This window comes from Poecile atricapillus, chromosome 17, assembly GCF_030490865.1.
Source record: "Poecile atricapillus isolate bPoeAtr1 chromosome 17, bPoeAtr1.hap1, whole genome shotgun sequence".
In the NCBI taxonomy this organism is placed as follows: Eukaryota; Metazoa; Chordata; class Aves; order Passeriformes; family Paridae; genus Poecile; species Poecile atricapillus.
This window is the reverse complement of record NC_081265.1, coordinates 6,545,206-6,570,902: the sequence shown is the minus strand read 5'-3', so window position 1 is coordinate 6,570,902 and position 25,697 is coordinate 6,545,206. Positions and strand designations below refer to the sequence as shown.

General features: G+C 47.1%; 3 protein-coding genes across 4 annotated transcripts in view; all 3 read left to right on the top strand.

Annotated features, from left to right (window-relative positions):
* The window catches only part of GRB2 (growth factor receptor bound protein 2), a 49,011-nt gene extending 39,482 nt beyond the window's left edge, over positions 1-9,529 (top strand). Inside the window, exons 4-6 of the mRNA XM_058852746.1 lie at positions 3,327-3,449; positions 5,736-5,904; positions 7,287-9,529. Of these exons, the coding sequence (XP_058708729.1) occupies positions 3,327-3,449; positions 5,736-5,904; positions 7,287-7,472 (478 nt within the window). The 3' untranslated portion in view covers positions 7,473-9,529. The remainder of the gene's footprint in view (positions 1-3,326; positions 3,450-5,735; positions 5,905-7,286) is intronic.
* Positions 9,530-10,957: 1,428 nt separating this feature from the next.
* On the top strand, positions 10,958-19,948 carry SLC25A19 (solute carrier family 25 member 19). Its single transcript, XM_058852740.1, has 7 exons — positions 10,958-11,121; positions 11,215-11,360; positions 11,844-11,999; positions 12,689-12,859; positions 13,653-13,836; positions 14,964-15,094; positions 16,293-19,948. Exons 2-7 carry the CDS (start codon positions 11,235-11,237, stop codon positions 16,491-16,493), a joined length of 969 nt encoding a protein of 322 aa, XP_058708723.1. The 5' UTR covers positions 10,958-11,121; positions 11,215-11,234; the 3' UTR covers positions 16,494-19,948.
* A 969-nt stretch (positions 19,949-20,917) lies between these two features.
* Positions 20,918-25,557, top strand: MIF4GD (MIF4G domain containing). 2 transcript variants are annotated; one of them, XM_058852745.1, is made up of 6 exons: positions 20,918-21,049; positions 22,894-23,030; positions 23,190-23,299; positions 23,596-23,751; positions 24,398-24,490; positions 24,616-25,557. In XM_058852745.1, exons 2-6 carry the CDS (start codon positions 22,949-22,951, stop codon positions 24,841-24,843), a joined length of 669 nt encoding a protein of 222 aa, XP_058708728.1. In that variant the 5' UTR covers positions 20,918-21,049; positions 22,894-22,948; the 3' UTR covers positions 24,844-25,557. The 2 variants fall into 2 exon arrangements, with proteins under 2 accessions (XP_058708728.1, XP_058708727.1); XM_058852744.1 differs by lacking the exon at positions 20,918-21,049 and adding an exon at positions 21,080-22,251.
* The last annotated feature ends 140 nt before the right edge of the window (positions 25,558-25,697 follow it).

Sequence of the window (25,697 nt, the reverse complement as noted above, 5' to 3'; positions counted from 1 at the left end):
GGACACAGAGAAAAATCTGAAATTGTTTAAAGCCTTGTTTTCTGCAGTAACATGTCTGGTTTACCTTGACTGTACCAGTCCACTGGGGATCACACATCCACATTGCAATTTCTCTCACATTGATTTGGTGCTTGTACTTTCTCATTACAATTTTCCAGGCATTTGAGTTATCCTGCAGTGATGTCTCCTATGATGATCAGTTTATTCTGTGATCCTCCATGTATTTTGTTCTAGAGGAACAGAGCTGTCAGTTTTTCACATTTTATATCAAAAGGGAATGAACAACATTTGAGCCTGCAAGTGGGTGAATTTGGTATTGGTTTTTAAGCATAGTTAATTTGATCTTATCTGAAAATGTTTTAAACCTCTGATGGCATCTGGATGGAGGCAGTGCCATGTGTCAGCAGTGCTGGGAGTCTTAACTACTGCATTTTAACAACCCTGGGAAATTATGCAAAAGTTTTTATAGCATAATGTTGGCTTAGCTGTAGTGCAGAGCTCTCTAGTCATACAGGTCATAAAAAAAGCAAACTGCAGGCAGCTGAGCAGTGAGAAAAAGAATGTTCCTTTACTCAGACTATCATCATATTGTTTTCAAGAGGTTTTGGAAAGAAAGCAGCTGAATATGGCTTTAAAGCCTGTCCTGGGATCCAAGACTTAAGTCTTTCAACTGCACAGCTGGTATTAAATGCAGTGTTTTCTCCTTACTTGTATTTTGCAAATCTTACAGATCACTTTATAACTACCAGCAAATGAAGCTGAAAGGAAAATGTGGCACCTCTCAGTGACCAGACTCACCTGGGGATTAACCTGAAGGGTTAATCTGAATTGCCACCCGAATTAACAAAGCAAAGACTGGACAGAGCTAGACAGGACAAAGAAGAGCTACAGGAGGCTCTGGGCAGGGAGGTTACTGTGGAGGTACAGCAACACCTTGCTCTTGAAGGGGGCAGGACAAGATTTTGCTGTTTATGAAACACACCATGGATCTGATCCAGGGTTTTTCAGGTCTTTGTGTTTGTTCTCAGCTTCTCCTGGGGATATTGCTGAAATCTCACTTTGCAGTATTGTAATTTCTGTGGAGGAACTTGGCCAAGTGAAATGATTGTGTGAAGTGAAGCCGAAGGAATTGCCAAAGTGCCGATTGAGGGGAGGCTGGAAGCGATGAGAACCTCTGCTGTACAATCAGTGCAGCTCGCTCTGGCTGTGCAGCATCAGCAGGAATGCCTGCATTTGGTTCTGCAGTGCTGACAGGATGAGTTTTACCTGCATTACAGAGCTTGTTGGAGTCAAGATTTATAAGGCTTAGCCATTCAGAAGAAAAATTGTGGGAATGTAGTTGTCACTTTGCCTAATTCTCCATAAGTGGTTTTTGACATGCTGTGATGTCTTTTAATTTTTTCAGACATTCTATAGCAAAGATATGTGCACAACACTTGGGCTGCTTTTTACACCTGTGTTCTTAAGGAGACGGCAGTCCTGCAAAGTAACATTGTTTCATCTTTGGGATTTTCTTTTCATTTAATTCAAGTTCTTTTCCAATTCAAATTCTGGCTAATGTAGCAGAAAAGCTGTAAAACTGCCAGGAAGCTCAAAACTGAAAACTTACATAGTTTGGCACTGTCACTTTGGAAGTGTTATTTCTTTTAAAAGAATAGTACATTTCTACTTTGTAGTGATTCAGTAAAATTTAGGGGGAAAACAGGTAAACTGTTGAGGCTTCGGGAAGGATTCTGTTAAGCTCTTTCAGGCTTTCCTTCTTACTCTACAGAGAAAGGTGAAGTTGTTTTTTGTTTGTATTTAAGATGAGATTTTGTCACATGAGTAACTGAGAATTATTTGAGAACTAAACAGAATTAAGGCACTTCATAAACAGTAAGTACGGTGAAATATCTAAAATCATAATATAAAGCTTGCTTTAAGCAGCATTTGGGGGAGAGAAAATTCAGGACTTCCTTGTCTTTCTGACAGTAGTGCCAAAAGCCCAGGAAATTAAATACTACCTTTGAATTCTGAAGGAGTTTCACTTAATAGTTTCTCTTGGTTGATTTTTGTGGGCAGCAGAGTGCAGTGAGGGGCAGGTAGTCTGCCACCACCTCACCTCAGGTACCAAGAAGCAGCACAGGTGCTAAGTCACCCAGAATGTACAAAATGCCATGAAATTTTTGATCACTGGAAGTAGGATGGTTGAGGGAGGAAGCTTTTCATTTTCATCCCAGGGGATAAAAAGTACATAACAAGAGTTTCAAGCAAGTAAAGTGTGTTTGGTAACCAAGTAATCAGTCCTTCTTCAGCTCTAGAGGTAGTGTCCCCTTAGAGAGAAAGATCTGGTGACTTTTTGACGTCACAAGATCTCCAGCTTCTCTTAAGAATGACTGTTTCAGGAAGGATTCTGCAACTCCTGCCTTGTTGCTGCAGCAAAACCTTCACTGCAGGCAGTGGGCTGTGTGAGTGGAGCTCTTGTTATGAAATGCTCTCCTCTAAGGTCAGTCATCTTTGTGGGTGTGATAAGTGCTGCTGTCCTGTGTGATCTGTTCCTCAGAGCTGAAAGCTCCGCTTTTTTGTTGTGAAGATGCTTCTGCTTTTCTCATGCCATGTGACCTACCAGTCATCCCTTCTTTGCCTTTCATCTTGGATTAGTCTGGAAGTGCAAATGTAAATGGGGGCAAGGGTCCCATGACCAGGCTGTTGGTCAGTGCTGATGATCCAGTGGCCTGAAGTAGGTTCAGCCTTGATATCCTGGTCAGCTTGTGGCTGGTGGGAATTTTGGATGTGGTTTGCATGAGGCAGCTACTTCATGTGACTCCTCCTATGAAAGCTGCTGGATTGTCCTGCCTGTGGGAGAAAGCAAGAAAAGAGGTTCCTGAAACAAGTGTCATCAGCATCTTTTCTGGAACAGAGTCCATGCCTAGCTCAGCATTCCTCTGCAGTGGAGCAGAGAGACCTTGAAGGAGCTTTTCACACTGGGTCTGTGTGTAACTGCAGTCCTGGCACCTGCCTCATCTTTCTGACAGATGATACTTGTCTTGGACCATAGGACTCTGGTACAGCTCAGAGACTGTACTCTGGGCTGCAGGACCAAACAGCTGCTGGATGATTTCTCTCTACTGAAGAGAATATTGATTCTCTCTACTGAAGTAGATGTGTCTTACCACCTGATCTGAAAGAGACAAGAAATTGATTTAGATACAAAATGCACTTTACACATGTGCAGGATGGGGCAGTGCACAGACGAGGTCTTGTTTCCAGAGTGGTGTTTCGGGTTCTTCCATGAATGGATTAAAATTTATAACTTTTCCTATTGTTTTCTTTTCCTCCCCACACAGGTGGTTTTTTGGAAAGATTCCCCGAGCGAAGGCTGAAGAAATGTTGGGCAAACAAAGACACGATGGTGCCTTCCTCATCAGAGAGAGTGAGAGTGCTCCCGGGGACTTCTCCCTCTCAGTCAAGTAAGTCGTGCCCAGGAGCAATTGTGTGTTAATCAGCCATCGGCTGCTCCTTTGGACTGCTGAGTCAGGGGCAGGTGATTGTCAATGCTGAGGAGCAGGAATAAGATGCCCTATAGCATTCCTGTTCTTCTAGTGACATTTTTCCCTCTCTAATAGAGCAAACATTTTTGCTCTGGTTTGCGGTGAGCCCACAGGACTGACCTGGTGGCACGTGGCTCACACAGACCCAGGCACTGTCTGGTGGCTTCTTTGTGGATCCCACTCCTCCTTCTTAGAGCCACAAAGCACCCATTGTGAACAACCTCCCATCCTCCTTCATTCCTCCTCTGCAGTGCAAGTTATTACTTTGTCTTTCTGTGTAGTACATTTGCAAGTATGTTTTTCTCTGCGTAGCACATGCTTTGGTGATATTCCCACTGACTAGCACTGGGACATGATGCTGTGAAACATGGAGGTCCTTTTGAACTCTTACAAGTATATTCCACATGGGTTAGGAAGAAATTCTTCTCCCTGATGGTGGGGAGGCCCTGGCACAGGTTACCCAAAGTAGCTGTACCTGCCCTATCCCTGGAAATATTAAATGCCAAATTGGACAGGGCTTGGAGCAACCTGGTCTATTGGAAGGTAACCCTATCCATAGGAAGGGGATTGGAATGAGGTGATCCTTAGGTGATTCCCAACACAAGCAATTCTGTGATTCTCTGATCTGAAGTCACTCAAATACAGGTTTTAGAAACTTGAAAAGGTATGTGAAGTAATTTGATGTAGGGTGGGGGTGGGAGTGAATCTGTCTTCAGTTGATTTTGGCTTTTTTGTTTTTTAATTATTTTCTGTAATCATCCCCTTTTCTACCATAAATAAACAAGATTTTCTTTAGAATCCTTACAGTATTTTTTATTATTCGTGCACTTTTCCAGCTGGCTCTGTTTTCTGTGGCTGTCAGTGATCTGTCTCAACAAGACTTGTTTCTTTTTTTCTGGTCATCTTTAGTCTGTAACGAAATTTTTGTCCTTCTGTACAGCAGCACTGAGTCATGCCAGCAAACTGATTAAAGCCACTGATTTTAGAGATGTTTATATTTCTGTCTTGGATAGAGTCATCTGGGTTGGAATATTAGATATGAATGGAAGCTTCAATTGCAGAACGTGCGTTCCTTTAAGAAACAGGAAGTTACAATGGCATAGCTGGGCCTGCCTGTTCAGCCTGGTGTTGCCATCTGGTGGTAATGTCCTGGGTGGTTTTTCCTGTGTGTATAGTTTAGGAAAGTCCTTTTCCTAAACAGTAATCTGTAGGATTTGAAATGGTGAGAAGCTCAGAGGTTGAGGAAGGCAGAGCAGAGGCAGCACCCCAGAGTTTTTTCAAGGCAGTGTCTGCTTTCCTCAGTGATGTATAGGAGCCATGCATGCCAAGGGGGATCAGCTGTTTTCCATTCTCAGTGTTTTAGGCTGAAGTAAAAATAGCAATGTGCTGTTAATCTGGAAAATCCCAATGGACCTCTCCAGAGTTCCTCTTTATGCAGAGTAAAACCATTGCAAATGTAGCTTCAGTTGAATGCCATCATTTGTCAGAAAAAACTGTTAATATGGAATTGAAGTGGCTGTTTTATGTGTGCAGCATCACCATTGAACATTTTGGGGTTTGAGGGAATTTTTTTTCTGTTACGTTTTGTTTTGGGCTTTTTTTTTAAGACCAGAGAAGTCTTTGTTTCATAAGAGAGTCCTTTGCACAAGTCCATGCTGGTTGCCAAAAGAGCCAGTCCTACCCTCCCTGTGGCAGTGTTTTCCCAGGGATTTGCCTGTAATGGGACTGATGCTTATGCATTGCATTGTTGCACATACCCAGTGGTGCTGTGGGAGGGAGGGACTGGGACTGTGAGAGCCAGAGGACCATGGCAAGAGTAGCACAGACTGAGAATGGCTCAAGACAGCTGTGAAACTGCTAAACCAAAGTGTTGGTGCTGTTTGACTGGCAGTCCTGTGTTTGGGGATGTAAAGTGGAAAGCACCAGAGTGCAGCTATTTACTATGACCTTGCAAAGTCCCTAGAATTTGTCCTTGGGATTCTGCACCACCGTCAGCGACACAGGTGACAACATATGTAACATATATCAAGAACTACATGTGATGCCAGCTGTGGGACTGCACCTATGTTATCAATGTCATTGACAGTTTTCACTGTACACTGAAGACCTTTTTGTTCCAAACTTTGTGCTGATGATCCCAAAAGGAGTTCTCTGTGGTTAATAATGCATTAATGATGTTTATGTTCTTCATTCTTTCCACCACAGGTTTGGAAATGATGTGCAGCACTTCAAGGTGCTTAGAGATGGGGCTGGCAAGTATTTCCTTTGGGTGGTGAAGTTCAATTCTTTGAACGAGCTGGTAGATTATCACAGATCCACATCTGTCTCAAGGAACCAGCAAATATTTCTCCGGGACATTGAGCAGGTGCCACAGGTAAGAGAAGATTCCCTGTAGAGTGCCCTGGTCATGTTATTACAACCACAGTCTGAAGTGGGATTGCATTTTAGAGTAAGAAAGAGGCTTACTGATTTTTTTTACCTGTGGAAGTGTATCCTTAGATCCTGCAGTCAGAATTTTACTGGTAAATAAGCTGCATTCTTGTGCAAAGCCTACCTGCATTCCTGGTCTCCCTGGAGTTGAGGCAAAATTATTTGCTTGAATGTTTGACTTGTTGTAATGTTTATGGATTCTGTTACAGGAAGATCATCTGATTCCTGTGAATTAAAAATGGATTTGCTCCTGTTATAGGGCACAGTAAGAAAGGATAGGGAAGTGCTGGATTAATGATTTGACTTGGTGATCTTTAGAAGGTCTTCTTCAACCTAAACAATTCTGTGATTCTGTTCTGATTTATACCTGATCGTAGCCAGAAGTGCAGCCCTCAGTGAGACTGTGATTCTGGGCTTTCCTGAAGAGGTGTTTACAGCATATGGAGCATCTCTGGTTTGGATCTAGCCAGTGTGAAGAGAATCCAAAAACTGTTGTGAAGTGCCAGCAGAGCATCTTGTGTATATCCAACTCCTTATTTTGTTCCATTTCCCAGGTCAATCAGAGTGTTCTATTTCATGTAACTGCATGTTTTATCAGTTCTGGGTAAATCCTTTTGCTTTCTTGTATAGTACTGTGGTTCTAGCCTAAAGACAAGGGGTGTGGAGTTTGTGCAGCTGTCCAGGTGCCACAGGCAACTTTGTCACAGTTTGTCTGAATTTAACGCTTGGCTCTGCACTGCCAGGTCAGGGATAAACAGAGGGTGAGAAAACAGCTGGCTGAAAAGGACAAGCATGAAGAGACGTCCCGCCCTCATGATTTTAAGACTGCAAATGTATTTTAAATGAACTGTTAGCTTTTCCATCAGAAAGGGAGACTTGCTACCAGGCAAAATGTTCTGTGACAGAGGAGTTAAGGAAAATATGTAAAATGTCAGCATCCAGTTTTTAAGGGTAACTTTGTGTAGATCAATAATATTTCTGCTATCAAGTATAAAAACAGGACAAGTAAACAGCAATATTATTGTATTACAATCACAGATTTACAATAGGCCACAAAGCGTGAAAAATACTAGAAAAGCATCAGAATCATCTGCTCTATTTCAGCTCTTTCACAGAAACTTGGCATTTCTCTGAGGTCTTCTATAGCCTGTCCTTTGCTGTTTTAGCACCTTGTTGGAGCTGCTGGGAGCTGGCTTGCAGGGAAAGGGAACAGCCCAAATGTTTATTGTTAATCTGTGCTGTAAGACAGCTCCTGCCCACGGGAGCAGGTGTCTGAAGTGCTGTGGGTGATTCTCATTGTCTCTATGTTTCTCATTCCCCTTTCAGCAACCAACATATGTTCAGGCCCTGTTTGATTTTGATCCCCAAGAGGAAGGAGAGCTGGGCTTCCATCGCGGAGACTTTATCCAAGTCCTTGACAATTCTGACCCCAACTGGTGGAAGGGAGCGTGCCGCGGACAGACGGGCATGTTCCCACGCAACTACGTGACCCCAGTGAATCGGAACATCTAGAGATAAATATTAGAGATTATTTAAGGAAACCAGAGAAACAGTAAATACACATACAGAGCCTAACTGCAGCCAGTGACCTAAAAATCACACGGCGGTAAAACCGGAGTCACCTTTCACCGTGAGGTGATCCTCCTTCCCTCAGTATGGAACTTCAGGGGCGGGGGGGAAGAGTTCAACTTACACACCAAAACTTAACTTAAAGGAAAACAAAAAAAAAAGGAAAATAAAAAAAAAGGAGAGAGAGAGAGAAAAAAAAATGAAAATAACAAATTTCCTCAGCTGCTCTTGGGTTATCCCCTTTTATTCACTCTTGTTGCGAATGAGTGTTTTAAGGTCACTTAAGGTCTCACCACCACAACTCTTGTTTCCCCCTCCTCCTCTGTCCATCAGTGCATGAAGTTTTAATGCCATATAAAGTCCTAGCCATGCAGTTAAAGGAAAAGGGAGAAACTCTGCTGGTATTTTCTCTCTCTGCAAACGGTCTTCATTTGACATGAAGGGACATGAGAGAAGAACCAAATCCACAGTCCTGCCTTTAAAAAAAACAAAAATCATCAGTTTCTGCTTTTGCCTTCAACATTCAGCATTTCTTGCCTGGGAAAGATGAGGTGTTAATCTAATTTTTATTGTCTCTTCTCCTTTGGCACTTTCTTCTGAAGCTCCAAACAGAGGAAGGGAGAAGAGTTGTGTGGCTTTTTGTTCTATTTTTTACTTTGGAGTCACAGAGCTGCTTTGAGAAACTCCAACGTACAACTGAAGTCTATTAATGCTGTGCTGACAGCTTATTTGTTTTTTCTTAAAGGTGTACGGTTGAGCACATTCTGTAATTTTTTCCATAGTGCCTTCCCCTTATTTTCTTTTTTTATTATTTTTTAAGTTAAAAGGACAGTCCAGAGCTTTTCAGAGGGGTTTTTTTCTGCCTATGTGTAAATAAATACTTTGGGGGAAGGGGGCAAAGGAGGGTGGTTTTATCAATGGACACTTGAGAAAAATCTACAGAGATGGAGCTTTAATCTTCAGATTTGTCTTACCGTTCAACTTCCCTTATTCCAAGGAAAATAAAATCAAGGCATTCAGGTGGCAACTTAGGCTGCTCAGAGTTGGAGAGCTGCAACCAGGAGCCTCAAAAGAAGTAAGGGGAAAGTTATGATGAGGGAAAACGAGGAAGAGTATTTTGGGGAGGGAGGGTTAAGGGGGGAATTTGAAAAACAGTAGCCCTCAGATGTCCTACAAAATGTACATTCCTTTGGTGGAAAACTTCATAATGCAGAGAAACCTCAAGAAATAGTGCTTGAAAAAAACTTTACGCTCTTAGTGAATGTTTCTACGTGATGCATGTGATCAGCCTGTCTCCTCGGCCTGGATAGGCAGTATTTGCAGTCGTGTTGCTCTTGAGAAGTGGAGTTGGCTTCCCTGTTCTCCAGTCTCTCCTCCCTCCTCAGGTCAGTGTTCCTGTTGAAGTAGCTCCCCACCCGCTCCCGTTCACAGCAGGCTGTGTGTGACTGTTCTCCCCACCCTGCACCCCCGGGGGGTTTCTGGTGGCCCTTTGCTCCTCACCAGAGCAGTGTGACATTAAATTGGACAGAAGGAAAGCAATCAGCCCACAGCGCTCTCTGTGCCAATCTTCAGTTGTGTTTTTTCCTTTGGTGGCCGTTTGGCTGGATCCCTTCACCCCACCAACACATCCCAACCTGCAGGAGAGATCTCCCGCCCTGCCTCAGCATGGGCAATCTTTTGTTGGAGGGTGCCTTTTTTTGTAGTAAGTGTTACAAAAGTTTTACTCCTGAGATGGACTCTGCCTTACATTTTGATTTTCCAGCAAATGAAAGAGAGAGCTACCCTGTAGAGTATTAATTTTCCCCCTCTCCTTGCTAGCTGTCACTCACTTTCTTCCCACTTTGTAAAGTGATCGGAAAAGGAATCTATGGCATTCTACACCTGGACCATTTGATTGTTTCCTTATTTTGGAATTGGTGTATATCATGCAGCCTTGCAGACATATGTCTTGTGTGTGTATATATATTAAAAAAATTTTCCGTGTTTAATTAAAAAAAAAAGGCCTATGTACTTAATCCTTTAACTCTGCAGCAGCATTTGGTAGATAGTAATTAACTGTGAATAATAAATATACATTGAATTCTTCACTTGAGCATCTGTCTGTTATTTCAGTTAACTGACCAAACTATGACTAAGCTCGTAGTTCAAACACTTCTGGAGCCTTTTGCTAAAAGGGGGAGGTGGGTGTTGGGCTGGTGTGAAGCACAGCAGCCAGGCTCAGGCTGCTGTGGCTTTGGCTCTGTTCCATCAGGGCCCTGCAGATTGTTTTCACTTCGGTTACCTAAAGAAGAATGGCTCTGTGGGGCTAACGGGATGTGTGGACAGCTCTGCAGCTTCTCCCCAGCCTTTGCTAATGGTCAGAAAGTACCTGTGAGCAGGAATTTTAACGATACAATTTTAACATACAATAGGAGAATGCCTACATGGGAGTTTTGAGTGTTTTTTAAACAATTGCTCTTAGTTATTATGCTTTAAATACTGATGATGTCAAGGTGGAAATGCCTGGAAATTCCTGTGATTAGTTCTTTATTTTTCTTTCTTTGTGCCAGAAGTCAGTATGGAAAATTCACAGTGTGGCTTGAAGCACTTGGCTTTTTTTGTAATGCTGTAGCAGAACATGTTGCACAAAGTGGTGTTTTACTGTACCTTAGGTTGCTTAGAAAGTCTTGCTTCCCCTGTGCTTTATTGAGACAAGAGGAGGTTTGTTGGTCTGTGGCTGTGTGAGATGGAGGTGGCCGTGGGAGCAGTGCATTACATGCTGACCTTCCTCTCACAGCCCTGGCTCGTGGGACCAGAGAAAGGCAACAGAGCTGGGGAAGAGGCCGGATCACAAGTGTGATGAGGAGTGGCTGAGAGAGCTGGGGTTGTTTAACTCGGAGAAGGGAAAGTCCAGGGATGACCTTTTTGCTCTTTACAGCTCCCTGATAAGAGGGTGCAGTTAGGTGGAAGTCGGGCTTTTCTCCCAGGTAACAAGTGACAGGGCATAAGCTGCACCAGGGGAGCTTTAGGTTGGACATTAGGAAAAATTTCTTTATTGAAAGAGTAATTAGACATTGGAATGGGCTGCCCTGGGAGTTGTCACTGTCCCTGGGGGTGTCTGAGGAAAGATTGGATGTGGCAGTCAGTGCCATGGTCTGGCTGAGAAGGTGATGTTTGTTCACAGGTTGGACCCCGTGGTCTCAGGTGTCATGGTCTGGGTGAGAAGGTGATGTTGGTTCACGGGTTGGACCCCGTGGTCTCAGGTGTCATGGTCTGGCTGAGAAGGTGATGTTGGTTCACGGGTTGGACCCCGTGGTCTCAGGTGTTGTCCAGCCCCGCTGATCCCGTGGTTCTGTGAGCGCCCCATCCCGCGCGTGTTGCGGCCGTGGGGGCCGTTCCCGGGACTACATCTCCCGGCGGCCCCCGCGGCGCGCAGGCGCAGTGCGGAGCCGGCGGCAGCGGGTGAGGCGGCGCGGCGGGAGTCGGCCCAAGGCCGGACCGCCCCGCTCCCACCGGGCTCGGCTCGGAGCCCCCGCCGGTGGCCGCCACGGGCGGGGCCGGGAGCTGCGGGCCAGAGGGAGTTGTGCAGAGGGGCATCTGTGTGTCCCGTGGGGTGAGGAGGGGGCTGTGGGCCTTGCCGTGAGGGGACTGTGGGGTGGGGGCTAAGTGTGGGTGGGGCTCACTTCCCCAGTGTGCCCCTGGCCAGGCTGGGGACAGCCGGCAGGAATGGTGGGTTACGACCCCGAAGCCAAGTGCGTGTCCACGGCGGAAGCGGCTCTAGCGGGATCAGCGTCTGGCTTGGTCACTCGGGTCCTTGTCAGCCCCTTGGATGTCCTCAAGATCCGCTTTCAGGTACCTCGCTCGCGGCGTGCCCGGGGGCGGGGATGAGCGAACCTGTCAAGGAGCAGAGCTGATCCGGTCCTGGGTGAGCTGTTCACTGTGTAGAGAGCACTCAGTCCACTCCTTAGCCCTCACCTTCGCTGTGTACAGCCTATGCAAGGAACTAGGGCTATCTTGTGTCCACCACTTCTATTTATACAACCTAACTTGTTGTATAAGTGGGAATGGAATCTTGTGTTTCGCAGAGTTTGTTCTTCTTGTGAATGACTTCCACTCTCTGAATTTCACCATCATCTCTCCTGCTTATCTTTGTGTTCATGCACGTTTTTATTATTTTAGAGCCCTTCATAAATAACATCCCAGTCAGGTCTGAATGTGGGAAGGCAGTGTCATCCCTTAGCATTGGCTGGCTGACAGGGTTGTGAATTCCTGAACCAGACACTTGAACCAGTGCTGAAGTGTGAAATTGAAAATATTTTCTCCTATTTCCTTCAGCTCCAGATCGAGCAGCTCTCCTCCAGAAACCCCGCAGCCAAGTACCACGGCATTGTGCAAGCTGTGCAGCGCATCTTCCAGGAGGAGGGCTTGACAGCCTTCTGGAAGGGCCATGTTCCTGCTCAGTTCCTTTCAGTTGGTTTTGGAGCTGTTCAGGTGAGGGGACCAGGCATCACCTGGGCGCACTGTGAGTACACAGGACACAGCTCTGCTCCCTCTGACTGTGTTCAGGAGTGGGAAGGTTGTGTAGCTGTATAAAGCTGGTTTATAATTCCTAAGTTAATATTCCTGAGCTTGCTGAATAGCCTGGAGCACAGAAAGAGTAAACTAAGCTCTAGCTGGTGTCATAGAGAAGCTCTCTCTACTCCCAACACTTGGCTTAGCTGTTCATGCTCCAAGCCTGGGCAGATTTTTGCTTCTAGTCATGTTGTCACCCTAGGGACTGGTTAGGAAAAAATCCGTGAAGCTTATGAGGGTGTTTTATACAGCATTGTTAGGCTTAATTTGTAAATATTAACAGCTTTAGGAGCAGTGGCTGAAAGGGTAAAGGACAGCATATCTGTGACATAGCAAACGTTCTTCTGGATCCACAGAATATTAAAATGAGTTTTTCACTATTCTAAATGCAAGAATTAGCAGAAGTATCAGACACCAGAGTATCTCAAGCATTCCCCGGGCTGCTTAGTGGTTTTTATACGTTGCAAGTTGGGGAGGGCTTTTGAAGGACATAGAAGGTGGTAACAAGCTGGGAGGGGTGGAGCTGTTGGTGAAATGAGAGAGGAGTGGGAGCCCTGTGTGAGTCATAAGGAGCGGCTTCCTGACCCGTGCGCTTTTGTTTCTGCAAGTTCATGGCATTTGAGAGCCTGACAGAGCTGGTGCACAACGTCACCTCCTTCAACACCCGTGACTCCTTCGTGCACCTGGTGTGCGGGGGCCTGGCTGCCTGCACGGCCACGGTCGCAGTGCAGCCTGTGGACACGCTGCGCACCCGCTTTGCTGCCCAGGGTGAGCCAAAGGTGAGCTTAGTTTCCATCTTGTCATCCGTAGCAGTACCAATATTTCACAGGTCTGAAGAGGTTTGAAAGCACAGTATTGTGGGTTAAAATGAAGGAGCGGGTGCTGTTACGGCCAGTGTTTGCACTGTTGCCAAGTTATCCTCTGTGCTCTTGACACAGCTTTCCTAATTGTGTTTTCCTGCTTCTGATCCTGACAGGTGATGCAGAAAGGAGAAACTGTCTTTAACAGGATAACTCAATTTTTGCTTTGTCTGTTGGCTTTTTATAGAACCCTCTCCCCAGGCTGTTGAACATTGCATTTTTGAAACTTTTCACATGCAAAAACTCATGTTTAGATAATGATGGGGATGATACTTGAGACCAGTCACTTTTCACCTCTGCTTCATGTTCTTATTTACACAAGAATTGGTCTCTGTGCTAACTAGGTCTGTAATAATGAGATATATTTGTATCAGAGCCATTTCTGTGTTTAGTCTGCAGTAGAATTACAGTATGTATTGTATGAATTGTGTTGCAGGAGTTAAGAACTCTTAAAAGAAAAATAATCATGTTTGTGATGCAGGTGGTCTCAGGACTCAGCTCCATGCTTTGTTTCTTTTAAGTCACAAGGGCTTAACAGAGAACATTGTGAGTGTGTGGCAAATCACCTTGCTTATTACTTTGTGCTGAAGACAGTCAGTTGTATTTTGGGCAGTGGGAAATTCCTATACCCATTACTGGAAAATTACCTGACCTTTGGTTTGCTGTTTTTAAGTTCACTGAAAAGTCACTCAGCCTCTTCCTTGTTGTCCAGATCTACTCCAACCTTCGCCATGCAGTGGTGACCATGTACCAGACAGAAGGGCCTCGGACTTTCTACAGAGGTTTGACCCCGACACTTGTTGCTATCTTCCCATATGCTGGTTTCCAGTTCTTCTTCTACAACATCCTGCAGCAGTTTTCCAAATGGGTGATTCCAGCAGAAGCAAAGAATGGAGGTAGGAACTTTGGACAGTGATGGCTGCAGTCAGGAGAGAAAGTGGATGAATGTTGGTTTAGGTAGCTGATGTAAGCTCTGTTAGTACTTTCACTTTTTTTGATGCAACATCTGAAAAGTATTTTGATTCCTCACCTCTCATTTTTACCCCTGCACAGAAATGCCAGATTAAGTACAGTGGAGTTCACAAACAGCTTCCATTGTGGAATAAGCGTGATGGAATTGGGTGGACAGGAAAGTGAAGTGTCACAGACCAGGGTGCTCTTTCTTTAACAGTTACTGATACTGTGGGAAGATAGTGCTGCCATACTCTTTCTGTTTCATTAGTGCTGTGGGGACTACTTGAATTTCCTAAGAAAAAGGAAATGCCTGCAGATTCCAGCACAGCTGTTAGGGAAGAGGGTTCATTTACTCTAATTTAAGGCTCTTGATGTTTTTGTGTTGATCTCTAGCTCCATTGCAAGAGAATGTCATCCTGATGCAACCTGCCACCTTGGCAGTTCTAGATATCTGTGCCTCCTTGAGCAAGAGGAATGCAGCAGCAGTGTGACTTTGTTCCTCAATGGAATTTCTTCAGCAGAGGGACTAGACTTTTCAATATCATGCCTGCATATTTAATTTTAGGTGGCAGAGGCTGATGGTGGTTTTGTGCTGGGAGCTCATGTTTGTCAGGAAAAAGTCTAATACAGAACTAATTTCCCACAAGCCTCTGAAATAATCAGGCAGTGTCAGCTTGTGACATTCCAGTCCAGAATGCATCAGGGTACAAGATTTCCACTGACCAGGCTTTTGCTTGGAGGGGGAATGAAAACTTCCATCCACTGGCAGCAAGTTGTCTGGTGACTGGGGATTGGGGTTTTTTGAGCAGAGCAAAACTGTAAGTCAGTGTAATGGCCCAAGAGGGGCTCGCCCTCTGATTCCAACAGACATTGCAAGCCTGAAAAAATACAGCTTGAGATTCTTTGGCTAAAACTATTGCAGAAGAGGTGATGTAACTTCAAAGGACTTTTTTGACCTTACTTCTTGTGAAAAGTGATTTTTAACTTACTTCTTATGGTCTTTAATCAGAATTCCCTGATGATCCTCTTTTTTTCCTCCCTGCTATTCTTTTTCCTTTCTGCTTCTCAGCCAATGTTAAAAACCTTGTCTGTGGCAGCTGTGCTGGAGTCATCAGCAAAAGCCTCACATACCCTTTGGATGTGGTCAAAAAGCGACTGCAAGTGCGTGGCTTTGAGCACGCTCGGGCAGCCTTTGGGCAGGTGAGAAATGCTGGAAGTGCTGGATTTTCCTGAGCTAGTCCAGTGCACTGGAATGCAGTGACAATCCACCAGTGGTACCTGTTGAGTTCATATCTGGGTTGGGAGCTCCCAGTCAGCACTGGTGTAATTTAATAATGTGAATTTATACACGAACATACGGGGTTTATTTTATGATAGGTCCCAGCAGGGACCTGTCCAACACACTTGTGCTCTGGCTTGTTATCCTTCTTCATCAACTGTGTCTTGGAGCTAGGGACAAGTCAGGCAAGCAGAGGGGTTTTAATTTACTTTACTTTTCTAGCTGCAGCTTGTTTTTTCTGATTCAGAACCAAATTACTAGCAGAGGATGACACTGGCTCTGTGCTGGAGTCACCTGGCTGTCAGGCTTCTCTCCTGCAATTAATATTTTGACATGAGAAATAGGCACCAAGTGTTCAACATGTGTTTTATGTGTGAGAATAGCCTGGAATTCAAAACAAATTAAATACTCTGGTGTTCTTTAACACCCTTGTTACCACCTTGAAATGTGCTTGAAGACAAATACAGATCTTTCAAGAAACTTTCTCTTTCTTTCCATGAAATGTGGAAATTTTCTGTTTTCCTTAAAATTACTTGGATCTGAGAAGGAAATCAGTCCTGAGAAGGAATCAGAAGAAACTCTGGAATAGAATTTTGATGTCTCAGCCCACTGCATTGGATGATTTTCCTCTTGCAGTGAGATACAGAATTTGTTCTTAGCATTAGATGTGTCACAAGATGTTAAAACTGCACAGTGTAACATGACAACATGCAGACAGCTAATTTGGAAACTTCTAAGTGCTGTAGCTGCATTTTCTTTCTGTGAGAAAACTCAAAATTTTTTCCTTCTTAGACAGTGAAGGAGATAGAAAACAGCAGCTGCACAATATAAAATAATGACTTCACAAACCTGTGCCATAAATTTAAAGTCATGCTCTTGTTGCATACAGAGGTTTTACAGCCATTCAGTGAATGATGTGCATAAATCATTGCTGTTGCTAAATGTCTGCATTTCCTCTATCCTGCTCTCTCTAAAGTCTCTGAAACTTTCAGTTAGTTTTAATATTATCCAAGCTGTATGTCAAGATAATGTTTCTATGGTAAAGTTTGAGGATCTTTGTGGTTTTTTCCAGTTGTCCTGAAGTTTTCTTGTTTGACCTTGTTCCCATTTCTCTCCCAGGTACGGACGTATGGGGGTCTCCTGGACTGCATGAGGCAGATCATGCGAGAGGAGGGCCCAGGTGGGTTCTTCAAGGGCCTCTCTCCCAGCTTGCTGAAGGCTGCCTGCTCCACTGGCCTCATCTTCTTTTGGTACGAACTGTTCTGCGGCCTCCTGTGCGCCATGAAGAGCCCTGAGAGCACAAAGAGGCAGGAAGGATGAAAGGGACGTGTGTGGCTGCCTGCTGTTATCCTCAGGAGGGGAGACTGCTCTGTCATGAGCTTGTTGGAAATGTCAGAGCTCCCAGAGCTCCCCTAGCCTGTGGGGAATCACCTCCTGGGACCAAGCAGAAGGAGAAGGCGACTGCAGTTCTGCTGAAGACACTGAACTGCTTGGCAGGGAGCCGTTCAACAGAGCACTTTTCTTCTGTCTTCTCTCATATCAGTGCACATTTAGTGGGGAGAAGGGGAACCAACAGACCACTCCCTAGCAATGCCAGTGCTCTGGAATGGCACCCAGTAAAGCAGGTGAATCCCTGAAGCTTGCCCTGGATCCCAGAGGAGGGATTCTGGCCCAGCCTAGTGCTGCTTAACCAACTAAACACCACTTCCTAGCACTGCATCTGCACAGCTTTATTCCCTTGCTCTGTGCCTGCTGTTTGCACCAGATCCTTGTCTCAGTGTTGCACAGGTTGCTCTGGTGTGAAGTCAGATAAAGCTGCGTTAGGGTACAAACCCTCAGTTTTCCTTTCCTTTGCTGCCAGCTGCTGCTGCTTGGTCACAACTTGCTGGCTGAGCATTTTTTGTCATCTTCAACACAGTACCTTCTCTGATCATGCTGGACTAGACTTCCTTTAACTCCCGTGACCTTGATTGTATGCTGAATTCCCATTTCTCTTCCTGGGTGTCTGGCCATACATCTCTTAGGGATTTGCAGTGCCTCACTGACACTTTTTTACAAGCAAACCTGCATATTAAGAGGGCCAGTCTGAGGGGATTCAATGCACAAATCCAATTTTTACTTCAGGGTTCTTTGCTTCAAAGCAGTGAATAAACAAATGCTGTATGGAGTTAAATAATTATTCTAAGTTGGAATAATGAAGGGAAAGTCCTGTGTAAACTAGTGATTTTTTTATCATTATTTATTTAGTTTCACCTTTGAATGTGTCTAACTAGTATATCTGTAGTGGCTTCAAAATATATTTCAGAACCTCAGTCCTGCACTGGTGCTAGCAGATGAAAATCTTTTGACAATATTTGCTGAAGTGAAAGGAATGAACATCAAATGGGAATTGGTTGGCTGAGCGTGGTGTTTCACATGAGTGATTAAATTAGAGATAGAAAAGCATTTTTCTGGAGTTTCAAAGGTTTTGTGAGTGCTTACAAAAACTGACAAAACCTACCAACAACTCTGATTTACACAACAGTGGAAAAGAGGAAAATTACTTTCTTACTCTTCTTTAATGCTGTTTTTTTTTCAAGCCTAGCAGGGTGTGGCTGGACTGTGTGGGAGGCAGAGTTCCCAGCCCTGCCGTACAAAAGCGTTCCTCATCTGCAAGGGGTGGATAAGGCGAGCACTGCAGTTATTTGGAGGATGGTTTGATGGTTCTTGATACAGAGCTTTTGCCAGCTCTTTTGCAGTATTCAGGGTGTTAATCCCAAATGGTCTGGCCAAATTCCAGCATGAGCAATTCCATTCCATTGACGAAACTTCTCCTGGCAATTTTGAGCATATCAGCATTGCTCACTTATCCTGAGCTATTGTCAGAGGCTGTTTTTAAAAAACAGCTGTTTGACTAATAGCTGAGGTATCTGGAGAAATTCCTTGCAATCCCAGGCTGAATAACTTTGTGTCTGTTACAGGTTTGGGATCTTGGAGTACAAAGTTACTGCAGGTGACTGAGCTGCATAAAATTAAGTTCATTGAGTAGTGTCAGTGTCAGGCAGGAGGCCAATATGTGAGTCTTAAAGAGGGAGAGAGCTGCATATACTCTAAAAATGATTGTTTTGTTTAGAGCAGAAAATGTGGAGTTTCTCAAAGTGGCTCAATCCTATTGGCATTTTCCTGTGTTATTTAAGCTCTTCTGAGATTGCTCAAAATCTTCTTAGCAATGTTTAGCCTTTGTTTATTGTTCTTGGAAAGACACGATAAAGAGTAATGAACTCAGCCTCATGACATCCTTCTGAGGGAGAGAAATGTCTCTTTTCAAAACAGACACAAACAGGTTGACTTTGCTACTGTTGTTGCTGATGAGAGCAATGCCGTCATGGTTAGCAGGGACAGGCCAGAGCAGAAAATGTTCAGTGCTGACCTAGGCTTCCTTAGGAAATGGGGATTCATCCGTCCTGTCTAAACATTGCAAGACTCCTCTTCCATTTTTTGTCAAAGAGCTGCTGTTAAACCACACAAAATAGGGGGAAACTGGTTGGGAACTCAGCAGCAGGAAAGAACAGGCAGATCTGTGTTCTGTTAAGATGATGTTCCTTGAGGCTGCTGTGGAGCTTGGGGTGATGCTGGCATGGGCAGCTTTGGATGCTCCACAGAGAGGGCAGCACTAGAGAGTATGGAGCAGCTTTTCCTCTCTGGGGTTATTTTTTCCTCTACTCTGCATTAACTGAGCTTGCCTCCACCCAACAGATGGCAAAGCCAGAGTTTAAGTTGTGCCTGTCTGGCCAGGCTGTGGAAGAAGCACTCCCTGGTCAGAGACCTTTGGGCTGTGAATCACAAATGTGAGGTGCATAAAGGCATCTGGGCTTCCACTGAGAGGGAGAAAAGATGTGAGAACCTCAACAATATTAGGAGCTGCATCCAACAATCACTTCTTCATCTCTGATCAGCAGCATCTGTCCCTCAGATTTCTCATGTGCACTTCACTGGGGAAAGCACTGTAAGAGGAATGTTGATTTCTCTGTGGGATTGAGGCTGAATGAAGCACTAGGAGAACAGGTCTTATTTCTCATGCTGCTCTGACAAAACACATGCTGTTAGGAGCTAAATCTCTTAGAATTAGAGGAGCAGGAGATGGGAGAGATCTGTAGTCACCTTGTTCTCTTGGTGCTGGGACAGATTTGCTCTTGGAAGCTGCGCACTCCTGTTCAGTGTGAAGTGACTCAATATGGTGAATGCCTCGCTGTGAGACTTGGCCGATTTTTGGCCACTGGGATTTCTGTCCAAGCTAATCCTATCACCAGGGAGTTGCCTGCAGTTCACCTCACAAGCTGCTCAGCAGTTGCGTTTGTTTTCTTCTAGTGCCTTTTACAATGAGAACATCCAAAAGCTCTTTAGCAAGCAGAGCATTGGCAAGGAGTTGTGCCATGGTTGTTCGCAGCTCCAGTGAGCCGGACTCAGACGCACAAGATCTACGAGGAACATGCTGCTTCCTGCGGTGCTGGCTGGCTCACTGGGTTCCTAGGACAGCCCCACTCTCAGGATGCTCATCCAGAGCTGCACAGCATCATTTTTGACAAGAAATGAATGTTTTGCAGTTGGGACTGGAATAGATCATATTTAATTTGGATTTAAGTTTCTCTTGTGATGTAGAAACTGTAAGTGTGGCATTTTGCTGTGTTGTCTGAGTGGATCTTTTGCAGCTGCTGTTTCCTGAAAGCATCCGAGTGCAACACACAAAGTGTGCCTACCTTTAAGACAAGGTACATTAAATATTTTGTTATGCAGTGGCTCGCTGCAGCTGGTTTATTCTTTTCCTCTTTCTTCTGGACCCTGCAAGGAATATCATGGCCCTCCTGCTGCCTGAAAGGGAGGATAATCAGAGCCCAGAGCGTGGGGCAACAGGAGCCATTTGGACTTCTCTTCCCATTGCAGGCTTGTGGGTGCTCCTCAGCTGGAGGCAGAACTGTACCTTCTGTGTTGGGTATCACTCTTGAGGACTACACCAAAAGGGGTAAGACAAGGGGGATTTTTTTCAGCCCAGTCCCACTGGTGTGTCCTAGAGGGGGTTTTAAAACTGTGGTAGCCAGTCCTGAGCCTCACACCCTGGTGGATGAGTTCAGGCTTTCTTTGTATCCATCCAGGCCATGCAGTGCTACAGAAACTGTTCCCAGGCTATTTGTTCTGTGCTCCCTCAGCCCTTCCCTGGTTTCAGCAGCCTGGCTACTCTTCGAGGAAGGCTTCATCCCCTGCAGGATCTTCCCTTATGAAATGGATGAGATTTGAGAGAAAAATGTGAAGTGTGTTATACCATGCTCAGCTGTTGTTGCAGTACGTTGGTTTAGTGCATCTCCCCTTTCCTTTTTTTATACTATATTTTTTTATATCAGTCGGCTGCAGCCTGCCCTGGCCCGGAGGGAAGGGCGGAATTCACGCGTGGAGCGCCGGGACAGCCCCGCGGGGGATCGGGGCAGAGGGGCGAGCGCTGCCCGCGACCCATCGGTGGCTGGAGTCGGAAAAGCAGAGGCCGTGTCCGGGAGGGTGTCGGGGGAGCCCGGGAGTTTGCCGAGGAGCAGCCGGCCCCGGGGCGCTCAGCCCGCCGGCCCCGGGGCGCTCAGCCCGCCGGCCCCGGGGCGCTCAGCCCGCCGGCCCCGGGGCGCTCAGCCCGCCGGCCCCGGGGCGCTCAGCCCGCCGTGCCCCGGAGCTCGCAGGCGGTGGCGCTGCCGCAGCTCCCGCCGCTCTCCCGCCCGGCCCGGCCCGGCCCGGCCCTCCCCCGGCTTGGGCGAGGAAATGACCTAAGAGGAAACCTGGGCCGTGCCGGGAGGGCGCGGGGCTCGGGAGGCGCCGGCGATGTCCCGGCGGCCGGAGGACACAGCGGGGACGGCGGGCAGGTCGGTGGGGCTGCGCCCGGCTCCCTCTGCCCTGCCCGAGGCAGCGCGGGGGCTGCTTTCCCCGGGATCCGCCTCTTCCTCCGTCCCGTGGCCTTTGGGGTTTTGCCAGCCGGGGGGCTCGAGCGACGGGAGGCAGCGGCGAGGGTTCCTGAGGGCTCCGGTGGTCCAGCTGCCCCGGGCAAGAGGCGTCTCGGCACTCGGGTTCCACTTGCGGCTCGGCGGGGATGGGATATGGGGTTCCGGGGGCTCGCAGAGCCCCTGGGGTTGACACTGTGGGGTGGCAGAGGAGACGCTGCTCTTCTCCCTCTTCTTGTAGCGGCCAGGACTTGTCCAGCCCATACTGCCAGGCGTGACCCTGTAGGTCACAGGTGCCCCGGCACCTGAGCTGGTGAACCACCGGCGGATTGAGGGTGCTGACCCCAACCGTGTCAGCCCTCGGGACCGCTCGTCCAGCAGGGGCCAGTGGCAGAGTAGCAGTCGGTACCCACAGGTGTCCCGTGTCACCCACTGCCACCAGCCCTTCCGGATAAGGTGGTGCTGGCAGGAGGGTCTCTAGTGCAGGCGCGACCTGGCTGGCTCGATGTTGGCCCGCTGTGGTTTGCTCTGGGCAGAGCTATTCGGCACCGCAGTTCAAAGCGGCCGCGGCCATCCCAGGGAGCCGTGGAACGGCAGCTCCGGGAGAGGAGCCGGGCGCTGCCCCCTGCGCTCCGTGAGGCACCGTGCTCTCGCCAGATTCCTGCTGTGTGGAGATGCTGCCGGTGGGACACGGGGCTGCTGCTGATCTCGGTCTGCTCCACTGGCAGCATGGCATGAGTGCAGATGGAGAGAGAAGTCGGCTAGGAAGGTGTTTGCCTACCAGGCACGGCACGGAGGGCACCCAGCTGCCTGTGAATCCACCTGGGAAAGAAACCTCTGTGCCAGTGCCAGGCTGAGAGCTTCGGCTGCGAGAGCAGCGTCGGCAGGTGGTCACCCCCATGGGGCTGCTCTCTGCTCTGAGTTACTGTTCTTCTGTGTGTGAGGGAACTGCCCACGGTACCTGTCCCGTGCCCCTAAAGGCTCTTGGGCTTTCGTCCTGTTTGCAGAGAGGGGTGAGTAATGGCCGAGGAATTTTGACGAGCTGGCAAAACTCATTTGGCCGATTGCCTTCTCCCGTTCGAGCTGCCGGTCTAGCCAGCCCTGCATTTCCATCCAGCAGATCCTGTGTGAGTCAAAGCAAGCCCTTCCTCTCTGTGCCGAGCATACACTGCTGCTGTCTTCACTGGATTATGAAGCAGAAGAAAATCAAACTAGAGACTAGTTAGGAGCACTGCTGGTGCTGCAGAGCAATGCTTGACTGCAGAGAGATGTGAGAGATGGGAGCTGTTGCTGTTGGGGATTTGGCTGCTGAGTTTTCTGTGTCGTGCTGGGAGCTGAGGGAGGCTGGCTCTAGTGCAGGAGAGGTGCTCCGGTGAGCATGTGTTGGATGCTTTTGTATTTGCTTTGATTCTTACCAGATTTTTGTATGAAAGCTACTGAATTGGTGTTTAAAAGGCCCAAGGGAGCAGTGTGTGCCTTCCTGTGATATAGCCACATATATTTTGTGTGTATTTTGGATCTGCTTTGCCTGTAATATATCAGAAAGATATAAAGGCTCTGAAGTTGTATTATCAGCTGGTAGGAGACAATGATTTAAAAGATGTGGGAATCCAGGGGTAGAGTTGGTGCCCTAATAAAAAGAGGAGTTCCCTTGGGGTGGGGAGCTGTCAGGAAACAGCCTGTGCTTCAACACTACCTGGAATGTGCAGAATGGCAAATGGGTGAAGGTTTGCCTTTGTCCAACTAAGCTCTGTGTGCTCCTTCCCCAGGGACTGTCACTAGCTCATCCATTGCCCTGACTCTTGCCCTTGGAGGAAAATAGTCATGGGGGAAACGGGGAAAGAAGAGTACAAAATACAGTCCTTCGACTCCGAGACTCAGAAGCTGCTGAAAACTGCCCTCAAAGGTCAGCAGGTTTTTATGAGCTCCTCTGCCAGGCAGGGTTTCTGCACCATTTAATGGGACTGTACAGGGCCCTGCAAAGACCTTGGTTGTTTTCCAGGTGCTTCAAAGCAATCAGGGGCCAAAGAGGGCTGGGTCCTGACAGTATTCCTCTTCTCTGCAGAGCCCAGTAATGTGGACCTGGAGAAAGTGGCCAACATTATAGTGGACCAGTCCCTCAAAGACTCTGTGTTCAGCAAGGAGGCCGGGCGCATCTGCTACACCATCATCCAGGTGAGAGCTCGTGTCTGGACAGTGAAACACCTGGGCTCTTGTGTGGGTTGTCCCTGGGCTGGGCCAGGAAGGGCTTTGCCCCAGTCACGTTCTCTGACTCCTTGCCCCTCTCTCCTCTCCTGCCACTTGCCCCATGCAGTGGCAGCATCCAGAAGAGCAGTGGGCCAGCACAGGCAGCAAGTTGCAGCTTTTCTGCCTCTCTGGGAATCACAGGATTCCATCTGTGTGGTACTGCATCCCCCAGCTTCTCTGGCACCCCCATTTCATCCCTCCATCCTGTTTTTGTTGGCTTATAGGCAGAGAGCAAACAAGTTGGCCAGAGCATCTTCCGGAGGAGCCTGCTGAACCGGCTGCAGCAGGAGTACAAGGACAGGGAGGAGCTGCGCACCCGCTCACTCCAGGCCTGGATCTGTTACGTCACCTTCATCTGCAACATCTTTGACTACCTGAGGGTGAGGAGCTGGAGCAGGAGCAGCCAGCTGCTGCTGCTTGGAGTGCCAGAAGGGCCTGGCCATCCCAGGATACTGAGCAGGCATGTTGGGTGGGTGTTGTACAGAGCCCCAGGGCCATGGGGGCCAGAGCTGGTTCTTAGCACAAGGACGCTGACAGGGCTGGTGAGGCAGAGGAAGCCTTCAGGAACAGTCACAAAGTCTCAGCTTCCTCATTTTGTACCTGGTGTCTGAAATCCCTTGATTTGCCTGCTCCAAGATGTCCCAGACTGGACTGGTTTAGTTGCTGTGAGGTTTGCTAATAGAATTTGGCTTCAGGCCTTTGTGCAGTGTGTAAACTTTGAATTCCTGTTTGGAGTAGATGTAAAAATGGTGCAAGTAGAGCTTCAGGCAGGAAAAATACTGTTGAAACAAGTGTATTTCCCATGGCTACCTGCTTAAATTTAAAAATAGATTTTTTTTTTACATCATTTGTTCAGCTCCTCTGGTTCCTGGAGACTCAAATGTCTGAACTCTGATGTAAATCCCACTAATACAGCACAAGTAAATACTGCTTCCTTCTTCTTTGGAGAGCAGCAAGGGAATAACTATGTAAAATAGCTGCAGACTCTTCTGGCCCCAGGCTGACAGTGCTCCACTCTTCTTGCAGGTGAACAATATGCCCATGATGGCTCTGGTGAACCCTGTGTATGACTGCCTGTTCCGGCTGGCACAGCCCGACAGCCTGCAGAAGGAGGAGGAGGTGAGTGCAGGGAAGAGCTGCTGATGTGCCTGCTGTCCTGCCAAGGACCTGTAAAAAGCACAGCCCAGGGGGTGCAGAGGAACCTCCCTTTCTTTGTGCTCAGCCATCTGCTCTTCCTTCTGAAGGTGGACTGCTTGGTCCTGCAGCTCCACCGCATTGGTGAGCAGCTGGAGAAGATGAATTCCCAGCGGATGGACGAGCTCTTCTCCCTCCTCCGAGATGGCTTCCTTCTGCAGGAGGGGCTCAGCTCCCTGTCCCAGCTCCTTCTGCTGGAGATCATTGAGTTCCGGGCTGCTGACTGGAAGATGACGGATGCTGCCCAGAAATATTATTACAGTGAAGTGACAGATTAACCTCCTGCAGCAGAGGAGTCCCCAGCACCTTCACCAGCAAGCTTCGTACCAAGTTGGAATTGTTCACATTAATTTTCTAGCACTTCCTGTAAATAGGGTTTATACTGGCTAGAGCCTCTCTGCACCTACTGTCAGATGCAGCTGGTCCTAGTCTGACTTTGGAGGTTCAGAACAGAGGGAAGGACACACTTCACCCAGAAAGTTTTCCCACTGATTTTGTCTTAATATTGGGCTACTGCCAGCAAAGGGCTCGAGAGGCTTCTAGCTCACACCAGCATTTTTTATGAGTGTTAAGGAAAGCACAGTTTAGGCTGAGAACATTTTGCTTCACCCCAAAGCCAGCAGAGCTGTGGGAGGCAGCAGGGAAATCTCCCAGCTCAGGTAGTACCTGGTTCTCTGGGGCAGGTCACAGAACACATCATGGCCTCACAAACTCAACCAAGTGCTTTTTTTTCCCAGACTCCTTCCAGCACGTTGGCTGCACCTGCATGCACACAGCCTCTCCAGCAGCCAGGAATAGCTGCCACGGGGAAGCCTGCTACAGGACAGGTCCCTGAGTACATGTAGTAATGGGTTTTATAGGTTTTATACAGTAACTGTCATTTTTTTTTCAGAATTGTGCAAGTTTCAGCTACAGTATATTTCTTATAAGAATGGGTGAGGAAGAAACAAAATAGTCTATTGAAGGATTTTTTCTAATAAAAGTTTTCCACTGAAGTGTGCCCTGCTTTCTCCCTGTGCAGCTGCTGAGCTCTGAGCAATACTGAAGGGTTGTTCCTAACTGAAGCCCTAAGGTTGTGATAACTTGGTGTCTGCTCCAGTCTAGGATCCCAGAGCTTTACACAACCAGGGTA